A 27,788-nucleotide genomic window follows, 5' to 3' on the forward strand; every position below is an offset into this window, starting at 1 on the left:
CTACTGAACAATCGGTATCACATCAAACGAAATGACTTTCCTCTAACACATCCTGGAACGGTTTATTACAGCCAGAGGACAGATGTGGTTGGTCCACAAGTGTTAGCCCTCAGGAATTCCACCTCTTTTTTTTTTTTTAATTCATGAGCTACGCACAGAGAGACAGATAGAGAGAGAGGCAGAGGGAGAAGCAGGCTCCCCAGGGAGCAGGGAGCCCCATGCGGGACTCGATCTTAGGACCCTGGGGTCATGCCCTGAGCTGAAGGCAGACACTTAAGCGACTAAGCCACTCAGGGGCCCTCCTGCGTTCCACCTCTAACGCATGTTACGAGGCAGGAGAAAGCTTCTTGCAGGCGGGCATGTGGTCTGCTCTTCCAACACTCCGGGTCGCGTTGGAAGGGAATGTTGGAGACCCTTTCGCGCCTCAGAGAGGACAGGAGGAGCTCGCGGACAGCACCGCCCCCGGGCCCCGCCCTCTCCCGTGGGGCCCCGCCCACTGATGCTCCGAGTCAGCCACCGGGCTCGCGGAGTCCGGGGGCGGGGCTCACCCTTGCCCTCGGGGTCTCCCGGGCTCCGCCAATCAGCGAGCGCCCTGTTGGCCGTCCGCAGCTCCCGCGCCCCTCCTCCTCCCGCCGGCCTCCGCTTCCCAGAATCCAAGATGGCGGGATCCAGGCAAAGGGGTCCCCAGGCCAGAGTTCGGCCTGTTTTCTGCGCCCTGCTGCTGTCGCTTAGTCGCTTCGCGGGGGGCGACGGCATGGGAGGCGACCCTGCGGCCGCTGTTACCGCGGGCACCGGAGCCGCGTCGCCACACCGCCGTTTCGAGTACAAATACAGCTTCAAGGGGCCGCACCTGGTGCAGAGCGACGGGACAGTGCCCTTCTGGGCCCACGCGGGGAGTAAGCCGGGAAAGAGGGCGGGGGGCCAGGGTCTCCTCCCCGCCTTGCGTCTCCTCCTCTCTGCCCTCTCCCTGCTGCACACCGCTGGCGCGGTGGACCCTTCTCAGCAGCCCCTCCTGCAGGTCGGCTCTGGTCCGCAGGGCTCTCTCCGCCTGCGCCCGACTCTTACCCCTATTCTGACCACCCCTCGGCCTCCTGTCCTCCTTTGATCTCGTCCGTTCTTTCCGTTCGGTCTAGAGGTCTTTTGTTACTTTCCTACACTTCCAAGCACTCAAACTCTCTTCTAAGCATCACATTTCACCCTAACGCCACGTCTCAACGCGAACGTCCCGCAGCCCCACCTCCGGCCATCCCAACCTGAGACCTGTTGAAGCAGCTTCCCTACTACCTCCTTTCCCGCTGCTCCTAGGTCCTCCCCTGCTGTCTTTTCTTTGAGGAAAGAGTGCTAGCAATGGTTAATGCCCCAGTTTGTACCCCCTGATGACTCCGGAGATAGCATATGTTGGTTTTCGAGTAGTTTTTAAAGCCTTGTTATGTTCGAGGACATCGTTACGCTGTTGCAACTACTACACCTTGAATTTGCGTTTCAGTGACTTGGTGTGGTCTTTGATCTTTTCAGTTGTATTAACACATTATGTAACAAGAGTCGCGCTCATCCCTTTATTTAGCAGAAGGGATATATTTTTTGGTATTGTTTCTGCACTTGATACGTGAAAATAACATTACATATACAGCCTCTTCAAAGTTATATTTAGTTTTTTTGAAAATTGAATGCAATCTGTGCTCCATATTTTATTCACTCTGTGTGTTTGTCACTGTTAGTAAGTAGAGAGCCTTGCTAGACATTTACATATGTGAAAGAAAATGTATCTTATCTGTACTTTCTAGTGCTGATGTGTCACTGCTGACTAAGGAATCAGCCATAACACTTGGCGTGCTGTAAGCTCTGTTCAGTGACCATCAGATGCACCCTTTGAAGCAAATGGCAAATGCCTTTCTATGGGGTGAGAAGTTCTGGCATTTAAAGCTCCATCATTATGTGTAATTAAACAATCATTTATATAAGGTTTGTGTATATCGTTTTAGAATGTCAAGTGCTTGAAACGAAATATTCCATTTCTAGAAAGTAATTACTGGATAGGAAGCACACTTGAGGAAGGACCATTAAGCTGAAATTAATGTGTAATTTGAAGGTATAAAATTTCAGTTTGACTTAATGACCAAGTCATTAAGTTTTTGAAGTAGAGTGCAATTATTTTGTTACTAAGCAGACATTTGCTATGTGCCCACTCATCTAGGGTATATTGCTGGCCTTTTGTTATCAAGGTGACATTGTTCCTAATATGCAAAGATGCTGCAGATGTACCAAACACAAGTTTTGGGGGTTTTTGGTTTTTGTTTTGTAATGATGATGAGCTTTTCAGTCATGGTGATAAATTTGCTCACACATTTTCACTTCTGCATCTCTCCCTTGCCTGCTTGTTGTTCTATCTTTCACACTACACCACATACATCAGCCAATTAAGAATGTTAATCAACTACTCCAATTAGCTACCTTGACTTTCTCTGCAGACCCTATATCCAAACTAAGCTTGTCTTGTCTGCAAAGAATTAAAGTATGACTAGACTGAGTTTGAAATAAAGGGATTAGTGTTTTAGTCATGACTCTTCTGTATACTGACTCTGGGAATCCCTGCTGTGAATACCACTTGCTTTCATTATCACTGGAACTTCTACAGTCTGTTTTCTTAACACCATTGATCATTTTTTCCCTTCTGGTTTTGTCCCGAGAGCCATTATTTAAAGCAATTTTTTTAAATAAAGAAATTTGAGATTTAGTTTAAACATGGCCCATTACATTCATCCCCAAATGAAGACCAAATCGATTGTGGTACTTTTCTTAACTCAAATGTCCTTTTGTACTGTTAGTACACGTCCTGGGTTCATAAGGGCACAAAAATGATCACAGCAGTTTGTAACCCTTTGTAGCTCTCAGAGTGCTTTCACCTTCATTTTCTGATTTGATTATTTGTAGGCAAGGCAGGTGTTAGCTGTCTTAGAGATGAAAAATCTGCTGTTCAGAAAGGTTAAGGTTCTTGAAAAGGTTACATAGCTAGTGTCAGTAGACTAGAACTCATATCCAGGTCTTCTGATTCTGTGTCCAGTACTCTTTCTGTGAGACTTGCCCCAACATTTAAGTGCTTGAGAGTGATGGTGACAGAGTGACTGATCTTACTAAAGTACTCAACTTGTCTTTTGTCAGTTTCTCCTAGCTGTGAAGACATAATACAGTTATTTCCCAGAATGGATGTCAGAGCTGGTTAATATCTGAGAGGGTGTGTTAGAATTGTTCAAACTTGCCTGATAAGTGCTTTAATAATATCTAGTTCTATAACAGGACTAGCTAACATTTATTGAAATACTTCTGTGCACTTATATGCCTGTGAGGTTATTAGAGAAATGGAATAACTTGCCTATAATCAAACAGCTAAAAAGTGATGGAATTGGGATTTGAACCTCGCTTGGACGTGCCTACCACTATTTTGGGGATCACAATTCTCTTTGAGCTAAAGAACTGTTTATTGACTTGAAATTCAGTTGACCCTCTCCCTAGAAGAATGTATATGTGCACAAAACTCTCTCTCTCTGTATATATATATAATTTTTGGGGTGTTTATGGAAGTGATTGAGCCCAGCCCCTTCATTTTACAGGTGAACATATGGTGAACCCAAGACAGTAAGAATTATTTGCTCAAAGTCACACAGCTGAACTGAGTCTAGGAATAAGTCTCTTGATTCCTAGTGGTATGTTCTTTTCACACTGAGCTTTCTAACATTTGTAAATTGGTAAAATAGTTTTAAAACTAAAAACAGTTTAAAAAAAAATAATATGCAAGTTTCTGAGGTACTTGAAAGAGAATATTATGGAAATCAAATAGTTGATTTGCTTTTTAAGCCATAGTTTCCTCCCTTCTGCCCCTTGAATTTTTAATGTATTGCAGCGTTAATTTTTTTTCCCCCAGAGATATTTCACTATTCAAAAGATGGGGGCGGGAAGGCTGTTAGAAAGCTCTAAAATTTTATTTTATTTTATTATTTTTTTAATATTTATTTTTTATTATTTTTTAAATTTTTAAAAGATTTTATTTATTTATTTATTTATTTGAGAGAGAGCGAGAGAGAGAGCACGAGCAGGGTGAAGGACTAAGGGAGAAGCAGGCTCTCTGCTGAGCAGGGAACCGGACTCGGGCCTCAGTCCTGGCACTCCAGGATCATGACCTGAGCCAAAGGCACACGCTTAGCTGACTGAGCCACCCAGGTGCCCCAAAAGCTCTAAAATTTTAAAGTTGAAACTGTCAACGTGTGCTTTTTTCCTAACAAAATTATTGTATAGTTTACTGAGTTAAAATTGGATCTCTGTAGGCATATGGAACAGTTTGGTGATGGTTCGTTGAATTTTACCTAATCATAACTTAAAGCTCTTCTTCCCTGTTTTTTGTTCTAGATGCTATTCCAAGTTCAGATCAAATTCGAATAGCACCATCTTTAAAAAGCCAAAGAGGATCGGTGTGGACAAAAACAAAAGCAGCCTTCGAGAACTGGGAAGTTGAGGTGACATTTCGAGTGACTGGAAGAGGTCGAATTGGAGCTGATGGCCTGGTATGATAACTTCTTTAACTTAGAAAATGTGTGTCAGGAGCGCCTGAGTGGCTCAGTGGTTAAGCGTCTGCCTTCGGCTCAGGGCGTGATCCCAGAGTCCTGGGAGCCTGCTTCTTCCTCTCCCACTCCCCCTGCTTGTGTTCCCTCTCTCGCCGGCTGTCTCTCTCTCTGTCAAATAAATAAATAAAATCTTTAAAAAAAATGTATCAATGCATATACCACTAGCCTCTAAATGTCCCTTGTTATATATTTACAGGCAGTTTGGTATACAGAAAATCACGGCTTGGAGGGTCCTGTGTTTGGATCAGCTGATATGTGGAATGGTGTTGGAATATTTTTTGATTCTTTCGACAATGACGGAAAGGTATATTTGTTGTCAGGACTATTACCCCCTTGAATATATCTGCTAACAAAGTTAGGCTCTGAGAAATAGCAGCTTATTTAACACTTTTGTCAGGTTAGTAGCTCAAGAAATTCCCAAACTATATTTTAAGTATGATGATTAGTCTTTATATAACTGGGACTTTAGAACTTTAAACTCTTTGCTCCTGATTTGTCATACACCAACTTGAGGTCGTAATGGAGTTCTAACTCTGAGAACTTTGTAGTGACCTCCTTCCCCAGTGCCCTGAATGTGCTTAGTAATTTTGATGCATAAGCCTGAGTCATTCAGAGGTAGGCAGTGAAACCAGCAGTGTCTGGGATTATGGTCTGTTTTCATGAAAATACGCTGTGCATTACTACCACTAGCTCACATATTAATGCCTTTTCATATGTTAATCCCTCTTTTTGATCCGCCAGTTTCTCTGATGTCTTTAGGAGAGACTAAAACAGTTCAGAACAAAATGTACTTGCCATTGAGTGACATTAACTTGTGCTGCCTTAGCAGACTAAAGACTGATCTTTGTTTCAGCTTGTGGTTTCTCTGCTGATTGTCAGAGGTCATTATTAGCAATGTAAAGGAGAACTTTAATAACTCCTTGAATGCTGAGGCATATTAGTCCTCCTGTTACTAAGTTCCATTGGGTCCCGCACTTGTCACACAGAGTGAGTCCTCAAATGTGTGTCGTAGTTGAATATTCACACAGGGCACATCATTGGTCTTTATTGAGGCGTTAAGAGACTGCTTCTGAATGATTGTAAGAGTTCACTAAATTTTTTCTAAATAGGTAGAAATCTTTTCTATTAAGTATCTTAAAATTTTGAGTCCTAGAATTTTAGAGATATAAGAGAATGATCTAGAATTCTTTGACCTAAGGACTTTAAAACAAATACATTCTTTTTATTTTTAGAAAAATAATCCTGCTATAGTAATTATAGGCAACAATGGACAAATCCATTATGACCATCAAAAGTAAGTTTGTGCTTTTTATATTATTTGATTGCAACTTCTTTGTGAAAACCTTGTAAAATATTTTGTTTCAAATCTGAATATTTTTCAGATGAAATACGATTATTCTTTTTCTTGAGATATATTTTGTAACTTGGTAGAAAGGTCTTATTTTAATATGGTCCTGTTTTAAAGTTCATTCTATGGACCACCTCAGATTTCAGACATAAAAAAGAGTTATTTTATTGAACCTAAAATTATGTAGTATTTTGAAAGATTTATAAAATGTTCCTGGTTCTCGGTGATGCCATTAATCGTGTTTCTTTCATCTTTATCTTTCGAAAATAAAGTTGAAACCCTTGACCAAACTAATGACCGAGCAACTCACACCACCTTATTCATTCTTCACGTTGCTTTATTTAAAGATTCTCGGGGTGCCTGGGTGGCTCAGTCATTAAGCGTCTGCCTTCAGCTCAGGGCGTGATCCTGGCGTTATGGGATCGAGCCCCACATCAGGCTCCCCTGCTGGGAGCCTGCTTCTTCCTCTCCCACTCCCCCTGCTTGTGTTCCCTCTCTCCCTGGCTATCTCTCTCTCAAATAAATAAATAAAATCTTAAAAAAAAAAAAAAAGATTCTCAATAGGCCACAAAATGTCTAAGTGTTCGGTGTATTTATAGTGTGTATGAATTAGGTATGTACATTTTTTATTTTTCCATGTTTGTTTTGGGAGGAATTACCTTTGAGCCAGTCGGTGAACTGTAAGAAAAATTACTCATCTGTACTTCCATTTACTGTTCCTACCTTCGTGATTTTTAGTCCTCCTGGTTCATGACCACCTCTGGAGCTATTGAAACCGCAGGTGCCAAGGCCACCTCCTTGTCAGTCCGCTTGAGTTGACTTGGGTGGAATCTGCATTTTTAAAAACTCCACATGTGTTTCGATTCTGCCCTGACGTAAAGGACGATTTTGCCCTCGTCTCAGGTAGAAGAGTAGAACTTTCCTCTTGCTGTCAGCACATGGCGGCATTGGCTTCTGATGTCATCTATAGTTCTGACAGGAATCACAGGGAAAACTTGCACATTAAGTTTGTGTCTTCTGAATAAGTAACTTCAGATTTCCCAAGACTGTCATTACTTGCTATTATTTTATCTTTCTGGACGCTGATTGTTTTAAATAGTTTTTAAATATTGAGAAGCGTTCTTACATTTTTTGTTTGTTTTCCCTTTCTTCACGCTATAGCGATGGTGCTAGTCAAGCTTTAGCAAGTTGCCAGAGAGACTTTCGTAATAAACCCTATCCTGTCCGGGCAAAGATCACGTATTATCAGAAAACACTGACAGTAAGTAACATTACTTAGAAATACTCAACTGAGCAATATTCTAGTAGGACTTCTCATTCTGAATCTTTGATAGAAATTAAAGGCATGTAACTTTGGATGTTGGTTTATGTACACGGTGTTACTATGAGAGAACAGAAGTGGCTTCAGAGCTTGGCCTAAGTGGTCATGTGTTGTAAAACCTTCCCCATAGGTTTGCATTCAGTCAGTACACGTTTAAGCATCCCGCTTGCTAGATATCCCCCATTACATACATATTAGAGCCATCCAGATACAAATCTGAGTAAGAGAAAGGTCATTTTCTCCAAAGAGCTTGTAGTCTCTTGGAGGGGAGACACTTGTGTCACATTACTGTGCTGGGTCGGGGACGTATCACAGCACACATACCATTAAGTAATCAAGGGGTTAGACTCTTAAAACTGCAGATGGGAGCAGGGAAGGTCAGAAACAGTTTCTCAGAACTGAGCTGCACCAGGAAGGGGAAGTGGAAATTTCTGAGACGGGGTGCATATTCCAGGCAGAAAACAGGCACAGGGATGGTGAAAGACTTGGGAAGGGCACATGATTCGAAACGGCTGGAGGATAGAGGAGACTGTGGGGAGTGGGGTTGAAAGTTTGGTGGTGGCAAGGCACGTAGGCCTTGGGTAGTTCATCCTATAAGGAACTGTTGAAAGTTTTAAGCAGGAAAGTGAAATGATCCCATTTGCAGTTTGGGCAGATGACTTAAGCAGCAGTGTTCTTATAATGGTGTTTTTGAAGGGGGACTTTACTTGTAATGGGCCATGCCCGGTGCTCTGTACTTCAAGTGCAGTTTCTCACTTACTTGTTCCAGTAGCCCTATGGGGCAGGCATCCGCATCTTATACACGGGGAGATGGGATTTGGGACATTTTTAGTAACTTACCGTCGTACCACATAAGTAACACAACTGTGATTTGAACCGAGTGCCGTCTTCCCTGCAAGACTCCACTTGCGGTCTGAGTCAGGGGAGAGGAAAGAGAGGTGAGGCAGTTAGGAGGGAGAGACGTGCTTGGGGGTAGGAGGGTGTGCGCAGCGGGGGAGTCAGAGGTAGTTCCTGGGTTTCTGGCCAGTTGTACAACTAACCCAAGAAGTAGCACATTTGGGTTTGAGTGAGGAGTCGGAAGGCTGAGAGTTGGTAATTAGTTCAGTTGTAGACAAATTGAGTTCAGGGTAATACTTAACGTGGGTATATCCTGGGGCACCTGGGTGGTTCAGTTGGTTTAGTGTCTGCCTTTGGCTCTGGTCATGATCCCCAGGGTCCTGGGATCAAGCCCCGCATTGGGCTCCCTGCTCAGTGGGGAGTCTGGTTCTCTCTCTCCCTCTCCCTTTCCCTCTGCTGCTCCCCCTGCTTGTGCTCTCTCACTCTCGCTCTCTCTCAAATAAATAAAATCTTTTAAAAAACAAAAAATAAAGTGGGTGTATCCAGCTAGTAGTTCTAGTATTAATATCATGTGAACTTTGCTTGTTAAAGGTGCCATCAATACCTGGTTATATAATACTTACAAATAAAAAATATCTTATTTAAAATTTTTTTTTCTCCTAAATCATGAGCTAGCGTTGCACAGGCAGTTCTTTGGAAAACTTTATATTGGCTTAGTCTTAAATTCCAAACTAATTTAGAGGTCTCAGAATAGAGGTGTCCAGTCTATTACAATTGACTTGGACTTGAGTTCCACTGTAATTATTACACATCCTGTACTGTTCCGTTAGGGTCATCAGGAAGTCACGCTCACCGTTACGTGGCAGAATCGAGACACCAACCATGGGGAGTACAGACACACACTTGAGTTCACACATTGCAGGGAGGCTGCCTACACGGCCCAAAGCAGTGAACCCTACCAGCAATACCCAAAACATTCGTCCTACAGAATGCACTCCCAAGAGAGCTCCATAGTCAGAAGAGATTGGGCACGGCTATGCAAATTAGCACATTGAAGATTCTAGAAAGTCATGGAATTACCTAATATCTGAATGTCTATAAAACTAGTGTTCGGAAGAATACATTTGAGAGCGACTTGGCAGGACACAAGACTGACTGATTCCAGCCTTTATAAAATGTTTTCTCAGTCTCTTATCTCTTCCTGCAGTACTCCCCTCTTTTCTCTCCACGTGGCCGAGTCATGCTTATTCTAGAACACGCTGGTTCAGATCCCTGTTCCATCAGACACACCAAACATCGGCTCATAATGATCTGTGTCTCTGAAACTGTTTTTTTTCTCTAATGCATATTTGGCCTTTGAAATACGTTGTCTTGAATTACTAGTTAACTATGGTTTGCTTGTTTTTTCTCATCAGTATGATGATAAACTTGTCAGTGTAGATATCTTATTCCTTATAGTCCCTAATATTGTGCTCATTTTAGTAACTCAGGAAATGTTTATTGAATTAGCACTTATACATTTATCTTGTCGCAATTGTTTGAACTTCAGAGGGAAAAACAGTGTAAGCAGGAGCAAGAAATGCTGTGAGTGGAGGAACTTAGTTAAAACAAGAGGTTTTTAAATCCTGCTCGAGTAGGAGTTAACCATGGATTGAAACTGTGAGATCAGTAAGGGATACTATATAAGGTGAATATTGATGATCTCCTGAGAAGTGTTCCCGGTACTAATCAGTGGGCGTGTGCTGCCTGTACAGTCACACACCTAACGTTCCTCCAGACTCATAATACAATGAGTATGTCCCCCCCCTTTTTTTTTTTAAAGAATTAGTAATAGAGGGGCACCTGGGTGGCTCAGTCAGTTAAGCGTCTGCCTTCGGCTCAGGTCATGATCCCAGGGTCCTCAGATTGAGCCCCGCATCGGGCTCCCTGCTCAGTGGGAAGTCTGCCTCTCCCTCTGCCACTCCCCCTGCCTGTGCACTCTCTCTGTCTCTCACTCTGTCAAATAAATAAAGTGAAATATCTTGTATAATGATGCTGAGTAAGTGAGGTTATTTCACGGAAGAGGATTACCCTTTATAACAGTGAGAGAAAACTAATAGCTTTTTGACAGTTGGTTAGTAGACCAAATATAAAGATCAATTAATCATAAATTGACTATTTGAAATTCATTTTACGATGTCTGTTGTAAAAGCTATAGCTGTAGTATGTCTTTTTTAGGTAATGATCAATAATGGCTTCACACCAGATAAAAATGACTATGAATTTTGCGCCAGAGTGGACAATATGGTCGTCCCTTCTCAGGGGCATTTTGGCATATCTGCTGCAACTGGCGGTCTTGCAGGTAAGTCTTGCTGTCTTTTAATATTAGAAGTTTGTGAATTGAGTTTCATGGGGAATAGTCTATTTGGAGATATGTAGACTTGTTTACTTTTAACCTTTTAAGACGTGCTGTAACCTTTACATAGTTTGCAGAGCCAGTCTTTTGGTGTCTTGAATCTGCTCATTTTCTCCTGAGATTCTGTAGGTATGCAGTTGGCTAGGGCTGCATACAACTGATGGTCGACATTTCAAGTCAAGGCTGTAATAGTGTAATTGCCAAGTGGTTTAGGATCCTGAAAGTTGTCACAGCACATTTAGATGAATTTAGTAGCCTGAGGAAATATTATTGGGGACTAAAGTTTAAACAAGATTTATTTACCATTTTTGCCCCACATTTGGTGATAAATGAACTTCTCACATTAATACCATCTTGTGTTTAAAAAAAATATATCATGTTGTGTTTACATGGTACATTGTATAATTTTTCACTATTTTCAAATGTATAATTGTGCCTTACAACATCACAGGGAGGGAGGGAGAGAGGACAGATTGTATTTACCCTATTTTTAGTTAAGTTTGCCAAATCTTGGATTAAAGTACATTATAAATACTACGTGGCCAGTAATGGCCAAACCAAGGCAGGACTTGTTTTTGGTTTTTGACTCCTGGGTCCAGTGCTCTATTACACTGTACGTTTTCTCCTGAAGTTCCGTAACTTACACACTTAAAGAGTGTTAACAATTTTCTCTTTCATCTGGCTGCATATGTGGATCTCCATAATAGTGACAGAAAGCATAGAGATTGCCAGTTGGAATTAATTGCTCTTGCTTTGCAGACATGACTAGCCAGGATTGGTATTTTAGGTCAGCATTATGAGGTTTGATCTGCTAAGTCCGTTTTCAGCTTAAGCAGCCTGATATTAATTTGATTTTTAAAATATGATTTTAGATAAAGTAAAATTGTTAATATCTGCTGTGTGAGGGAAACAAACATTAATGATGTATAGACAGTGTCATCATATTATCTAAGTTGGAATGCTTTGAGAATAAAAGAAGATGCATTTAGTAATGCCAGGACAACATAGGTAAATCAGGACTGTCCCAGTAAGCCAGGACAAAGCAATGTCAAGTTTATAACAAGAAAGTAAGGCAAGTAGTGGTAAGTACTGTAAGAAAGATTGAGAGACAGGTACGGAAATACGGAAGGACGGGATTTTGTCTCATTTGGCTGGGACACAGCCAGTGAAGGAGATTTGTGGGAAAATATGGGAAGATCTGGGTGTCAGGTTTAGGAGTTTGGGCTTGGTTTGACCCCTCATTTTTTGTTTATTCCCTTATCCCCTATTTATTATTATCCTTTATACCCTTATTTATTAAACATCTGTTATATATTAAACACTGTTAAATATTCTGGTTTAGGATAAAAGAAAGTGAATTTTAGTTGATTTCTGATGTAACTCTTTTTCTTTCTTTTTTTTTTTTTTTTGATGTAAATCTTGCTGGTGAGTTTTATCTCTGAGCTCACAGAGCACCATTGCCTTTACCAGATGAGATTTGATTTTTGTTATTTTTCATATTGACTATTTTTAAAGCAATAGATCTTTCTAAAGTAACTTCACAACCATAAAAATAATCTATTATGGAACTTTTTTTTTTTTTTTTTTTTTTTTTTTTTGGTAGATGACCACGATGTCCTTTCTTTTCTGACCTTCCAGTTGACTGAGCCTGGGAAAGAGCTGGTAAGTACACACATTTTTTTTTCCCCAAAAAAAGTTTGTTCTCAGTTTATTGGTATCTCCTTGTATCTGAAAACTTGGGAAGCCCAACTTAGATTTGAGTCTTTTTCTGCCTGTTATTGCTGTTTGATCTTGTAAAAGTGACTTAACCTCTGTACCCCGCTCCGTTTCTTCGCTGGTGAAACGGAGACATTGGTACCGCTGCCTCATGGTGTCATGAGCATTAAATAAGACAGTGCGTGCACTCGAGAAATGGTGGTGGCCAGTGTTACCGTTTTGTTGTGATTATTAGTAGTAAGAGTAAATTGGTTTTGATTTAAATAAGAAGTAACATTTTTATGTTAACCTTTCAACTAGTGGTTGAGTAGTTAAAATGAAGGGGAAAAAAGTATTTTGAGGTTTATTATTTTCTTTTTAATTTTTTTTTTAATGATCTATTCCTAAATTTCAAAAAAGCCTACACCAGATAAAGACATTTCAGAAAAAGAAAAAGAAAAGTATCAGGAGGAATTTGAGCACTTTCAACAAGAATTGGATAAAAAAAAGGAGGAATTCCAGAAGGGCCACCCTGACCTTCAGGGGCATCCTGGTGAGTTGGAGGAAGCTGTGCTCAGAGCCGCACAGGGGCTGTGGCAGGTGCACTCATCCCATCCTCGAGCTCTTGTCTGGCACATCCAAGTAGTTTCCTGAAGCAATCTATGAGCAAATCTGCCATCACAAGGCTTGGAGGTTGATGTTTCTACCAGAAGAGTGTGGCTTAGGAAAGCGTGCGGTGGGCAATACTGGGTGATGTGAACAGTGATCCCCCAAAGTGTGGGCTCTGTGAGAACAGGGATTGTTTTTCTGTTGACTGCCCTGTGCCCCTACACCTAAAAAACACGAAAAACCCAATGCTGACCTGGTAGTTGAGACTCAGTAAATATTTGTGGAATGAAATCACGTAAAGTTTGTCTTTCCTTTGATCGGCACACATTACCTTATTAATATAGAGGTAATACTGGAGAAATATCATAATTCTTATGAAAGTAATACGAAATGATTCTCTAGCTCTCCTACCCTTACTGCTCTACAGAACTCTGAATTTTAAAATTTGCAGATTTTAAAATAGTCTAAGCCAGTGCTGAACTTCAGTGTGCTACATGTCAAAAATAAAACATGACAAGTCCAAGTAGAGTGACTTTATATTATCTGCTAACTTTTATCTGGCTTGTTCCCACCAGCACAGATGATCAAAGCTGTATTTAATAAAGCCATAGCTAGCTTTTGTACTCCCTGTAGTATGTTTCTCTAAACGATCAGTAATAGGAATCAGATTTAATGAAGATAAGAGTGAAAAATAAATTTCTCTTCTTGGATTTATTTTAAATATCACATATGATTTGTGAGTATATCCTGAAGCTTATTGTAGTAAGTGAATGAAATAGTTTTCAGCACAGTCAGCTTTAAAAGGAAAATCAGCTATTTTCAACTCCCTTTTAAAATTTATTGTGTAAGTAAAAGGCACAGATTTTAAAAGGGCAGTTTAATGAATTCTGACAAATTTGTATACCGGCTTAATCATCACTCAGGTCAACACAGAGAATAATTTTATCACCCCAGGATGTTCCCTCTGCCTCTTTCAAGTCAGGCCCCCTCTGTAGAGGCCACCAGTGTTCCCGATTTCTAGTGATACAGATTAGTTTTGCCTTTTCCTATAGCTAGAATCATATAGTATATTTAAAAGAAAATTATTTTTAGGTGAAAAAAGTTCAGAACTAATTTATAATAGGTATTCAGCCACCAGACATGGCAAAAAACAAATAGTAGTTTTGTCGTGATTGAATTGATTATCTGCATGTTTACTGTTGAGGAGGTCATACCGCTGGAGTAGATCATACTGATGATGGTCTAATGTTAGTATATGTAGATACTTCAGTCACTTATGGTATTTCAGAAATGATTTGGATCGTTTTAATTTGCAATTTCCATTTCAGCGGATGAAATATTTGAGAGCGTAGGAGACCGCGAGCTGAGACAAATCTTCGAAGGACAGAATCGCATCCATCTAGAAATCAAGCAGCTGAACCGACAGTTAGACATGATTCTTGATGAACAGAGAAGATACGTCTCTTCCTTGACAGAGGAGATCTCTAAAAGAGGAGCAGGAATCCCAGGGCAGCAGGGACAGGTAAGCTTTCCAAATACGCATGTGTGCCGTAGGTGGCGTCTGATGGAGGAGGAGGCCTGGAGGAAAGAAAGGCTACTCTGCCATATGTTCCTACAGAACTGGGTTCTTCTGTTTTTCCTCCAGATCACCCAGCAAGAGCTGGATACTGTTGTGAACACTCAGCATGAGATCCTGAGACAAGTGAATGAAATGAAGTAAGTCTACAGAAGTAATGTCTGAGTGTTAGGTGATACATTTATCCAAAATTCATGACCTCTCTCTCTCTATGCAAGCACATTATTATTGTAAGAATTCCACATGAGGGTAAGAATCACATTCTAGATTCATTTTATAAATCAGGGAGTGGAAAGTACAGGAACCTTTGATATTCAAAAACTGCCAATAGGCCTCAATGTTTGAATTGTTCTAAGCCAGAAGAGAAAAAATGCTTTAGCATCTTTTAAAAAATACATTTGTCACAGCTACTTGACAGCCAGGAGTAGTCATACATTTCTAAAATAAAGAGAATATGTGTAATATATAACAATTCTGTGGAAAATCCTAGAAGAGCAAGCATGCATAGCATTGTAGAACTGTAATACAAGTGTGCCTGGTGCAGGAACTTCTGTGTGATGGAATGAAACCGTTTTCAAGGAAATATGCTGGGTGTGACTACCTCTCTTCCATTCCATCTTGTATCCTAAGAGAGACTGGACAGAGAGTTGGAGCAGAGAGGAGCTACTGTGTCCTTGGAACTTTGAATGATAAGTTTGTAAAAAGTATTCACTTAGGCAGATAATGAACAGCTTTCAATGCCTGGAGTAGAGAAACAGGCAAAATGTTACATTTTATAAGCTAACATTTTAGAGTAGTGAACCAACCAGTACAACCCTTGACAAACAAGAATGTCAGGGTGAGTTCTTTAGCACTGGAAAATTAAACAGTATTAGGTTAAACAGAAGGTGATAATATCCACATTTAGAGATTAAAGGCAACCCCACTTGGAACTGCAAATTTGTACTTCTTTTCACTTGTACTGTCCGGCATTTTTAAAAATCTTTAAGTTGTAAACTTACGATTAAAATATTTATGATCTTAAATGAATAGTTAAATTCTTTCAAAAATACGGGCGCCTGGGTGGCTCAATCAGTTAAGTGTCTGCCTTCGGCTCAGGTCATGATCCCAGGGTCCTGGGATCGAGACCCCTTTCTGGCATTCTGCTCAGTGGGGAGCCTGTTTCTCCCTCTCCTGCTCCCCCTGCTTGTGCTCTCTGGTTCTCTCTCTCTCTCTGTGTCAAATAAATAAATAAAATCTTAGGTGCTCCTGGGTGGCTCAGTCGGTTAAGCATTTGCTTTTGGCTCAGGTCATGATCCTGGGGTCCTGGGATTGAGCCCTGCATCGGGCTCTCTGCTCAGCGGGGAGCCTGCTTCTCTCCCTGCCTCTGCCTGTGCTCCCCCTGCTTGTGCTCTCTCGCGCTGTCAAATAAATAAATAAAATCTTTAAAAAAAAAATTCTTTCAGAAAGAGACTGGATCATGTGACATTATTTTTAAAAATCTTTATTTTGATCTAATTTTAGACTTCAGACTTGCAAAAATGGTACAATTTCCATCTATTCCTTACCCATCCCCCCTAATGTTCACAACTTACATAACCATAGCACAGTTGTCAGAGCCAAGAAATGAACATCATTGGTACAGTACTATTAACTAATGACCTTATTCAAATTTCACCCATTTCCATGCATGCCCTTTTTTTTTGTTGTTGTTCCAGGATCTTATCCAGCAACACACATTGCATTTAGTTCTATCTCTTTAGACTTCTGCAGTCTGAAATAGTTCATCTTCCCTTGTCTTTCATGACCGTGACAGTTTCCGCGTTGAGCAGTTATTTGGTCCATTGTCTCTTGATTCAGGTCTGTCTGGCGTTTACTCGTGACTGGATGGAAGTTCTGCACTTCTGACAAGAATACAACACTGTATCATGTTCATGATGTCTGTGTGTCTTATTGTTGTTGACGTTGGCTGGGATTACTTGGTTATGGTGGTTTCTTCCTGCTTTCTCTGTTAGTATCTTTCCTGTGGTGATTAATTATATTTTGGAAAAGATACTTTGAGACTATGTAAATATATAAATATTCTGTTTCAGTTTAAACTTTTGCTTGCTAATTGTAGCATCCATTGACACCTTGCGTGAAACAAGAATGAGGTTTTTCCCAAATGCTGATTTTTTTTTTTTTCTATTTTCATCATTCCTTCCCATGTATTTATTGGAATTTTGTAAGGACCGGCTCTCTTCTGTACCATTTATTTATTTAATCAGTTATTTATGTCGTATGGGCTCATGGATATGTATTCTATGGGTTACAGTCCCATACTATCATTATTTACTGCTGAAAGTGTTTTGCTCTGGTAATTAAGAACTCCTCCAGGTTGGCTTCTGTGTTCTTTCAGCAAGCTCCCATCTTTTTTTAAAGCATTTCTTCACTTTCTGGTGCTATACCATGTTTCAGGCTCATTTTGTGTTTTCTTTGCCCCGGCTCTAGAATCAACCACCTCAGTGAACAGTGAACCCTGGTTCCTTTTATTGAAGAAAGGTATTTAGAAACCCAAGATCTGGACAGTAGGTGTGCTCACTACCCCTGCAGTGCCCCTGCTCCTAGGCCCTCTCAGTGGACAGAGCTGGCGAATATATGAGTGTCTGTTAACCCACCTATATACACATATCTTTATTTTTGTACCCATCACTTTACGTTTGTATTAAAAAACCCCTGAGGGGCGCCTGGGTAGCACAGTCGTTAGGCGGCTGCCTTCGGCTCAGGGCGTGATCCCGGTGTTCTGGGATCGAGTCCCACATCGGGCTCCTCCACTGGGAGCCTGCTTCTTCCTCTCCCACTTCCCCTGCTTGTGTTCCCTCTCTCGCTGGCTGTCTATCTCCGTCAAATAAATAAATAAAAAATCTTTAAAAAAAAAATAAAAATAAAAAACCCCTGAGATTATCCAGACACTTTGGATTCTGGTTGGACTAGACTAGGCTGAACATTACAGGATTGATTTTCACCTCCTTCTTTCCTTCTTCGAAAATTCTTTCTTCAGGAGGAAGAAACCTGGTTTTTATTATCTATAGTGTATTTACTTATGTTAGTGTGCATATAAGGTACCCATAAAGTGGTTTCAGATTGTAAACTCACATCCCGGTGAGAAACATGTTTACTGTTGGATTTATGTGAAAGTCCTTTTGCATCTAACCTTAGAGTTTGTAATGCAGATGGTATCTTCCAGACAGTTACTTCGTTCAGTTCTCTTCCCACTCTGCTCAGTATGGTTATGATAGGCATTTGTAGCAGAGTTAGGCTCTTTGCTAGCGTTTGTATTCTTCCTACATCCTGGTTGATTTTAATTGTGTATATTTGGCGTATAGGGAGGTTTGTGAATATGATGGTGCTGAGAGGTGCTGGGTCGAAATGTATGTTCACTGAAGTGTCACTCCCTCTTCCTCACTACCACCCCATTCCCATTTCCCCCCTTTCTAGCCTTTTCCCACCCCCACCCCATTGCTAACCTATCCCATTCATCTCTGGTTTGTTTTTCCTGTACTTTTTCCGCCATGTGTATTTTCTTAGATCCCATTCTTCCTTACGTGAATGGTAGTATATTCTAGATACTCTTTTGTGCTTTGCTTATTTCACATAACAGCGGTACTAGAAAGTCTTAAGATTCAGTTAGTGGTTAGTAAATCCTAGCCCTCTGGCTGTATTATCCATGAAAGCACTTTCTAGAGTAGTTAGCAATCCTCATAAACTCCCACTTACTAATTGAGAACAGATGTCATACATACCATAAGTTAAGGTAAAAACAACTCAGATTTCTAAATTTGTCCTTGAGAGCTTTTTTCCTTCTGGATTAGACTTCAGAAAAAAAAACGAAAGAGAAAGGAAATATTTGCCTTTTGTGGAATGGGTAGTTTGTGTCTGTGGATTTTCCTGTCGTTAGAGAATCATAGAATTTTTTTTTTAGCAGAAGCTCAGTTCACAGAAACAGAAACAAAGGCCCTGACTGGTAAAAGGTCCCAACATAAGAAGAGTCAGAAGTGGTTTCATTATCTCCCCACTTTCCGGTGCTATTTCTAGCAAAGCAGAATGCCTTTTGCCGGTTTTCATTTTCACTTTAGACATTTTCAAACATGCAAAGAAGTTGAGCATAAAAGCCATCCCTCATACCCCATCCCCCATTTGCAGTAGTTACTAGTAACTGTTCCTCATGAAGCACCGCCATCAACCCCTCCGGGTTCTAGCGGCGGTCACGGCCATAACCTGAATCCCTCGCTTCCTGAGAGTGAACGCTGGCACTCTTACTCTAAAGTTCCCTCTCCGTGTATTTTTTTTATTTCAAGATTTTATTTATTTATTTGAGAGCGAGAAATTGAGAGAGAGAGAGAGGGAACATGAGTAGGGGCAGAGACAGAGCGAGAGAGAGAAGCAGGCTCTCCGCTGAGCAGGGAGCCTGGTGTGGGACTCGATCCCAGGACCCTGAGATCATGACCTGAGCCGAAGGCAGATGCTTAACCAGCTGAGCCACCCAGGCGCCCCGTAAGCTGTAGTTTTATAAATTATTTTCCAATCCTGAATACAATTCCGTATTTCTAAATACTGATTTTTTTTTTTTTTTTTAATAATCTAACATACTGGGCTTAGAAGTGCATCTAACCTTTTAAAATGCGGGACTGAAAAAAAATCATTTTTCTAGCAGTTCCCTTGTCTAAAGGGATTTTCTGTTTCAGGAATTCCATGAGTGAGACTGTCAGACTGGTCAGCGGCATGCAGCATCCGGGGTCTGCAGGGGGGGTTTATGAGTCAACCCAGCACTTCAATGACATCAAAGAGCACCTTCACATCGTGAAGCGGGACATAGACAACTTAGTGCAGCGAAACATGGTAAGCTCTTGCCTTCTACTTTTATCATTACCAGTCTTCCTTAGTTAGAAAAGAACGAACGCATATTCTATGGAACATATTAAAACTTTTTACTTAATACTAATGTTCATTTTTAATATTCAAGGTAGAATTATTCTATATGATCCAAATACCTTTGTGTTCCATGTTTCCATACCCTATTGAATAGGATTTTTTTTAAAGATTTTATTTATTCAAGAGAGAGAGAGCATGTGCATGCAAGAGGGAGGGGCAGAGGGAGAAGCAGACTCCCTGCTGGGCAGGGAGCCCAATGCAGGACTCCATCCCAGGATTCCGGGATCATGACCTGAGCCGAAGGCAGACGCTTAACTGACTGAGCCACCCAGGCACCGCTCCTTACCCTACTGAATAGAATTTTTAAAAATACATTGCTATTCCTATCATTGGAGATACCACGGTCTCAGACTTCTGTTTTCTAGATTCTTCCTGTAAATTTTCTTTTTAAAAAAATGGCTCTTGTTATCAGTAGTGATATCTTTAAACAGTTTTAAAAAGGTGAACATCTCTTGACCCTTTACTGAGACAGATGCTGGGTAGCTCCTACTTCTCTGGGCTGTGAGGAAGTGCAGGTCTGACACTGGCTGACTGGTAGCCTCTTTCTTTAAGCAAGATTCTTCTTTTTTCCAGCAACTTTTCCTCTCTTACTTGGTTCACTTTTTAAAAGTTTTTTTTTGTTTGGTTTTGGTTTTGGTTTACTTTATCAGGCCTTTTTTTTTTTTTTTAAGTGTAAGTCCATCTACATTTTTAGAGATTGGCCGTAAATATTAAAGATAGGTAACGTGTTTTCAAAGTTTAATATGCACAAGAGACAATATTAGACGATAGACCTGTGGTCCTTGTTTACTGGCTTCCAAAACCCTTATAAAATTCACAAATGCTTATAGCATTTGCCTCCCCCCCCCTTCCAGTCCAATCTCCTTGAAATGACCACCACTAAAAATTTGATGTGGAACAACCCGATCAAAAATGTGCTAGAGAAATGAACAGTGTTCACGGGAAAAGCTTGTGCCATATATGAAAAGATGCTGAAGCTACTTGAGAGAAATGAAAAATCAAACTCTCCTGTGATACCACACCTGTTTGACAAAAAGCCAAGTCTGACAACATACTCCATTGCCGAGGCTAGAGGAAAACCCAGTGGCACAGTGCCAGAGGGAGTACAAGATGGCCTAACCCTTGGGAAGGGGAGTTGAACAACATATGGTAAAAGTACACATTCATTTGCCTATTTAACCTAGCATTTTTCACAGACACACTGGCGAAAAAAACAAAAACGGATACCTAGGGGCACCTGCGTGACGCAGTTGGTTAAGCATCCGACTCTTGATTTCAGCTCAGGTCACGATCTCAGGGTTGTGGGATGGAGCCCTGCATCGGGCTCCGCGCTCAGCCAGGAGTCTGCTTGAGATTCTCTCCCTCTGTTCCTCTCCTGACTCTCGTGTGTGCGTACTCTCTCTCTCCCTCTCTCTCAAATAAATAAGTCTCTTAAAAATAACAAAAAACATACGTGGTGTACTCAAGGCTGTTCTTGCAGAACTATTTCAATAGCTCTAAAAGACTGGGGACAGATTGGGGAAATGGGAAATAAGTAATAAGATGGTAATTATGAAGCCAGCCGTATCGATAATTATACTCAATGTAAATTTCCTATAAATTCGGATCTACACTAAAGCTCAGACAGTTTCTCACATCTGCAGAATAAGATAGATTCAAGGAAGACTAACTTTTTATTTGTGCTTTTTACTTTTCCTTGTTAGGGAACAATTTGGGGGGACTGTAGTTTCTCTGTCCACTGTTTCTTGCTTTTCTTACTATAAGCAGAAGCTGTGATGAAATCTTCCCCTTTTTTACAGAGGCTGTGCTATTTATCTTCTCCCTGCTTGCTTTCACTTACCAGTGTGCCCCTAGTGGCGTACAGATCCGCCTTATTCCTCTTACAGCTGCATGAACCCCGTTATGTGACTGTATCATAGTTTATCATTTCTCATGAGAAGTCAGTCAGTCTTACTTTTGTTTCTCTGTACCTAATGTGTCTTTTTTCTCTGCTTTTAAGATTTTTCTCCCTGATAACTGATTTTCAGCAGCTTGACTATGATATGTTTTGCTTTCGTTTTCTTTTTCCTCTGCTTGGGGTTTAGTATCTTGGTTCTGTGAGTTTATAGTTTTCATTAAGTTTGGAAAATCTTGAGCCAGCCTGAGCGCAGCCTGCCACAGGGCTCGATCCCACAACCCTGAGGTCATGACCTGAGCCAAAACCAAGAGTCACATGCTCAACTGACTGAGCCACCCAGGTGCCCCTTCTCATTTCCATTTCAATTTCTTCTCTGATCCATGGGTTTGAAGTTGTCTTTCTTTGTCCTTCCGCCACCCCCAAAATGCTGATCCCATCATTTCTTGCCATTTTGTTCCCTGCCTTTGCCTTCAGACAGGTATTGTTTGCTTTAGGTTGTGTCTAGCTCTGTTAGTTGTCTGCTGCTGTGTGGTTGGTCCGTATTACCCAGTTTACCTTCCTTGAAGTCCTGATACCTTATATGTTATGTGAAGTTTTTAAAAAATACCTATTATCCTTTAGGAAAGAAAGTTAATATGTTATTCCGTAACTTTCCTGAGGTCAATAACTAGTAAGTGGTAGAAGGGAAGAACTTAGGTCTTTAACATACACTCTTGTCTCCTTTATATCTTTAGATATTGCCTTTCTTAACTATATTTTTATGTATGTCTTAGATATTCGTATTTTTCAAATATGAGTTAAGAATTTTCTTAGTAACCATTACCTCTCATCCAAAGCATTGTGGTCTATTCCCGGAGTTGTGTTTGAGGTGGTTTTCTCCCAGCTTTGGCCTGCGTTGTGGTGGCCAGGCTGGCACGGGGGGGGGGCGGGGGGCGTATATATGTCCTGCAGAGCCTTGTCCTGCAGATGTGAACGTACTGAGAACAACTAATCCGAGAGGCCGTTCTGTCTGGGTACCTTGCTTAAATCTTTGTCCCTGGTATTTAATTACCCCCTTAAAATAGAAAGAATACCCATGGAAATAGGAAAAGAAACATTTTTCAAAATACTGATTGGTGATGCTGACTGCTAGGAGGTGGGGAGGGTGAGGGCTAAGCAAAAGCCCTTATATTTGTCAGGCAGGTCATTGGCAGGGTGACCATGTAATTGCCTGAACCAGAACACTTTTGAGAATAAAGGGGATCCTATTAACATCACTGTAGTACAGCAAGTATAAACTGTGTGTGTCCAGGGAGCTCGTGGTCTGTGACCATCAAGAACACAAAAAGTCATCATCGTTGTGCTGCAGATTCGAGCCAGAAGGCGGTGTGGTAGTGACTGGACCGCAAAGGTGGAGGCCTTCCAGTGTCAGCCACTCTTGCAGAAAGTTCGGGGGGAGGGGCGCCTGGCGGGTTCAGTCAGCACAACATGCAACTCTCCATCTGGGGGTCGTGAGTTTGAGTCCCACGTTGGGCACAGAGATTACTAAAGAAGTAAAATAAGTAAACTTTATTTAAAAAAAAATGGTAAGAATTAAGGGAGTGGAAGATATTTATGGGATGAATAAATGAAAATCTTGAGTTCATGTAGTTAACCATTAATTTTGTAAAGGTGTCACATTTCTTTCTTTTTCTAAAATCCCAATTTGACTAATTGTCCTAGTTCTTTGCCTTATAGCCATCAAATGAAAGACCAAAATGCCCAGAACTGCCACCGTTCCCATCATGTTTATCTACGATGCACTTCGTTATATTTGTAGTGGTACAAACGGTGTTATTCATTGGTTATATCATGTATAGGTAAGTCTCTCAAATCGGACTCACTGTTCTTCTGTATTTGTTTAATTTTAAGTACTCAAAGTAACCTATGTGTGTAACAACTTCAGTCCTTGTAAAATTTGGTTTAACACAAAGCAGGTATTATATTTAGTCTATTTCAGTCACGTGGGAGTGCACGCTTAGAAAGTATGCTTATCGTAACGCATTATATACTTCCAGAGACAATGTATATTTCAATTCTAGGCAATCCTGTTTCTTTCTGAAGTGAAATATATAGAACTTTCAGGTTTTTTCTTTCTCTTTTTCCTTAGGACTCAGCAAGAAGCAGCTGCCAAAAAATTCTTTTGACCACCATTTTCATATGTGAACATCATGTATGTATGTACAAAATGTTGTCTTTTTGAGGGAATTTAAGTATTTAAATTGCTTCATAGTCTAAATTATTAAATTTTGTATAAAATGACTGTTTAAACATTGATTTGCAGTAAGAATAAACCTTAAAACAAAGACAACCACATGTAAATTTGTGCATAGTACGTAAATCTATTTAAATTTCAGCGAATGTCTGGCCAGTAAAATACAGCCACTGAACAGAATATTGATAAATAAGAGGGTAAATATTAGAAACTAGGGGCAAGTTACCCCTAAGTCTCCACACCTGCCTTCCTGCCCCCCCCAGACTGTGTGGTCCAGTCATGTTTATTTTATAACCAGAGTCTTTTTAAGAGGTCAGAGTTTCCTACTCCAAGACCCAGTCCAGCAGTCCTTCTAGCTGATGTCATTCCCTTTGAAATCAAAGAATATTTTGTCTGAGAGCTGTAGGATCTAGGTAATAGGCTTCAGAATGTTGAAATATCTTTCCTTCTGATTATCAGTGATACGTTTCACTTTTAAAGGAAATCTTGGGGGAAAATTAATAGCTGCTCTTTGCCTGGAAAACCATTTAGGTGAAAATGTTCCTCTGATAATGGTTTTCTGGTTCTGCCTGGTGATGTGCTCAGTTCATGACCGTGCGTGCTCGTGACTGTCTCCACGCCAGCGGTATCAGTTCAATAGGATGAAAATCATTTTTGGATTTATGTTTGTAATTGAAGGAACTTATTTCTCCCATTTTGTATACTATGTAAATTCAGCTCAGATCGCACGTCCTGGGGAGGTTTTAAGTTCACCAAAAAACCTACCACTGCGTTTTGGTTTACATCACCCGTAGTCTGTTGTTCAAATCAAGGAGGCTGGAGTAGAAGCAGCGTTCAGACGTTTGAAGGCAAAATTTGAAAAATAGAATGAATACTTCTGTTTGTTGTTGTTTTTTTTTAATGCCAGAACTAAGGATATTGTGAAGCACTTGTTAGGAAGCTTAACCTTGAAATGTCAGACTGGGGGGGGTGGTTGTAGTCTTTGTATGTGGTTGTCCTAGGTGTTCTAGAAGCAGTCTGTAAAGGACATTTTAAAATGCAGACTTCATGTTGTTTTCACAGATGATGTAGACCTATGTTTTTGCTGACTTCAAAATACTCTTTTACCTCTTTTAGCTAAGTAGTTAATCTTGCATTTGTCATAGAATCCAAAATAAGAAATTATACTGTTTTATAAAACAGTACCATTTCATTCTTCCAAACCTTCATAAATTTGTTCTCAGATGTCATTTACAGATTGGGCCACCTGCCTAAACTCTATACTGAGGAACTCTGCATTAGAGCAGTACCTGCTTCGTACTGTGTACGCAAGCAGTCCTAGCGTTGCTTGTTCTGTTAGCATTTACCCTGGAGTGCCGAATAAGAATATTCTAATGACGGTCACTTTAACAGAGAAAATGCTTCTCTGGTGTTTCTCCTTTGTGGTATTCACATTTTGAAATTCATGTTCCAGAGACATCATCACAGAATTTGCTCTTAATCTCTGGGGGTGGGGGGACCTTCAGAAGAATATTTAAGTTACGGGCTGTGAAAGTTGGGAAATCCTCTTGAGATAAAAGGCTGCAAAATTTCCAGTGTTACAAAATCCGTGGTCACATGTGCCTGAACAGACTAAGGGGACACCAGACATTGTGTGCGGTGACGTCGCTCAGGCTACAGTTTGAGAGGAATCGTGCTGATCGTTACTAATTCAAGTGGAGAGAGCTCTTACGAAAATGCATGAGTCTTTTTTTTAGTCATTTAATTTACTTGAAAATCAGTAAAGCAGTTCGCACAGGCTGTTCATCATATTATTTGAAATCCAGTTATTTTCCTCAAAATCATCGACTTTAAGTAGCTCATTTCTGCGGAAAAATGTTTGCTCTGTGGAAAAATCAATCACTGCCAGGATTCTTTCATTTCTGCACTATTGTGTCTAATTAAATTTGTTACCTTCTCTCACACCAGCAAGTATTTTACGGTGCCTTGGATTAAAACAAAATTTTTGGTTTTAAAATTTTATTGTAAGTCATCGTGCCTGTGATGCTACTTTTAAAAAGAAATCCAGTGACATAACGGCTAATACTTTATTTTTTTAAATGTACCTGTTTGTGTTCTAATTGTCTGAATGTTTTATTCAGCTTGAAACTTTACTAAGAAGCCACAAACAGTAAACAGTGTTTTGTTATGTGCTAAAGGGACATCAGTGTTTCTCAAAGTGTGGTCCGTGGACCACGTGGGTCATGGTGTGCTTGTGAAGCATACGGATTCCAGGGCTCCCTTCTAAACCACCCGAGTCAAAATTCAGGGGCGGGGCTTCAGAATATCGCTTTTCAACAAGCACCTCAGGTGATTCTGAGCACACTAGTGTCTGAGAACCACTAAGATGGGGAGTGGAAAAGAAGTATTTTGTTTTGTTGGTTTAAAGCTGAGCTGAGAGCATAATACACCGTTTTCATTGTCGATGATACTAGCAGATGTGCACTGATTCTTTCATTCTTACAATTCATGTTCTTCTTGGTTTATGAATAGCCACAAACTAAACCCAGACTGTTGCCTGTCGCTCTTGGTACTTTAGTTGATGGCTTTTAAACTTACAAAATCATCAGATCATGGTCAAGCCATGGACACTCCCATCTCAAAGTCTGCCTGCTAAAGCCTTTTGCTTTCCTGATGGCGATTTTTGTGACATTTTATCTCAGACAACTGTACTTTTTGATAACTTAGGGAAAACAAATTACTTGAATAAGGGATTGCCTGACCCGATGCATTGCAGAGAAACAATCTTTGTAAAGAACTTAAATAATAGTTGTGAATATTAAGATGTGATTATCTTTTCCTGTCCATGTGCTTATTTCAGGGAGATAGTGAACAAACGATTATATGGGGGATTTTTTTATTTATAAGATCTAATGTAAAATCACCACTTGCAACTTTTTAGATCTGTATGTTGCCTGTTTAATATATTTCTTTTAAAGTTTAAAGGGTTTTCTATCCACTGTTAATTTCAATTGGATAACATTTTGTCAAGTGTTTTTTTCTGATTGTTATTTGATGCTAGCTGGAATTCAAGAAATGACATTGACCTTATTCAAATAAAAAAATATTTTAGTAAATTTACTTTTTCCTTCATTGATCTCGGGTAATAAGTAGTCATTTATTTTCCAAGTAGGCTCGGATTGTGCTTCTGTCTCATTTACCATTTGCTACATGCTGTGCCCCAGGCGGCCTACCACGTGCAGCATCAACACGTGGAAGCAGAGAAAGAGAAGTAGGAGTGACAGTGAGTACAGCTTACCCTTGCTGGTAATGACAGACACCAACTCATTAAAACAGTGTATTTGATGTTCTCACCTTCAATGAACCAGATACTGGTGAAAGTGTAGGTAAGCTGGAACTCTGAATCGTAACTAATGGCAGTTTTAAAAAGTACTTCAGTCTTCTCGGCTCGCACCATTTATTTAATCGAGTAATTCCAATGTTGAGAGCCCGTGCAGTAGGGAAAGGAAAGGGGGCTTTGGCGTCAGACAAAACTGGGTTTACATCTTGGATCTGCCCCTTACTAAACGTGACCTTCAGTTCCCTTCCAGTATTGCTCTCAAGGGCTGGTAGCTGTAAACGAGTCTTCAGAAAATGGTAGTGGACTCTCTCCTGCTGCAACACACAGGACTACTGCATAGAAGAAAATAAAAGATTTAAATAAATCAGATGGGTTTGAAAGAAATCAGAGGAAATGACATAATGCCCGCTCCGCGAGCCTGCTGGGAGGGCAAGGGGTGGTGGAGACTAGACTATGCGTAGACAAACCCCAGACACTGGTGGGAGGTGATGCAGTTCCCTTGGGGCGTCGCGCATATGCCTTGCCTGCCTCGCCGTAGTAAAGGTTTGGGACTTTATTCAAGTATGATGAGCAGCCTTTGGAGGGGTTACACCTGGGTGACCCGTGTCACAAATCTTGGAATATTTATTTTCCTTTTCTGGAGGAATAAAAGATTCTACACATAGCAAATAGTTTATTGGATGTCCAAGTGGAGAGGCCACTGTAATAAATGGAGGAATAGAGACTTTAAAGACATGATCCCACTTTCAATGGAATCCTCTACTGGGGAGACCGTGAGAGATTCGATTTCATGAAACGGCAAAACCAGGGGGTATCCAGCTGCCACACCGAGTGGCTACTACCTTAGGGTCTCTGTGATGCTAGATTACCCCCTCTCGCCCACATCCATACCGAAAAGTCTAACTCTAGGGATTTCACTTTCGGACCAACACTATGACATAGGACCCATCTTCAGCAGATCGTCTTTTTCTTGGGGAAATAAAAGTGGTTTT

The 27,788-nt window shown here is 40.6% G+C and overlaps 1 protein-coding gene across 1 annotated transcript; it reads left to right on the forward strand.

Moving 5' to 3' along the window:
- The first annotated feature begins 623 nt into the window (after positions 1-623).
- LMAN1 (lectin, mannose binding 1) lies at positions 624-26,572 on the forward strand. The gene is made up of 13 exons (XM_045790201.2): positions 624-896; positions 4,402-4,556; positions 4,813-4,920; positions 5,849-5,910; positions 7,126-7,225; positions 10,340-10,463; positions 12,121-12,179; positions 12,633-12,765; positions 14,150-14,343; positions 14,467-14,537; positions 19,101-19,254; positions 22,961-23,082; positions 23,373-26,572. The coding sequence occupies exons 1-13, from the start codon at positions 659-661 to the stop codon at positions 23,407-23,409; spliced, it is 1,557 nt and encodes a 518-aa protein (XP_045646157.1). The 5' UTR covers positions 624-658; the 3' UTR covers positions 23,410-26,572.
- Positions 26,573-27,788: the final 1,216 nt, after the last annotated feature.

The sequence above is a fragment of the Ursus americanus genome, chromosome 19 (genome assembly GCF_024610735.1).
Source record: "Ursus americanus isolate L20-20 chromosome 19, mUrsAme1.1.p, whole genome shotgun sequence".
Taxonomy (NCBI): domain Eukaryota; kingdom Metazoa; phylum Chordata; class Mammalia; order Carnivora; family Ursidae; genus Ursus; species Ursus americanus.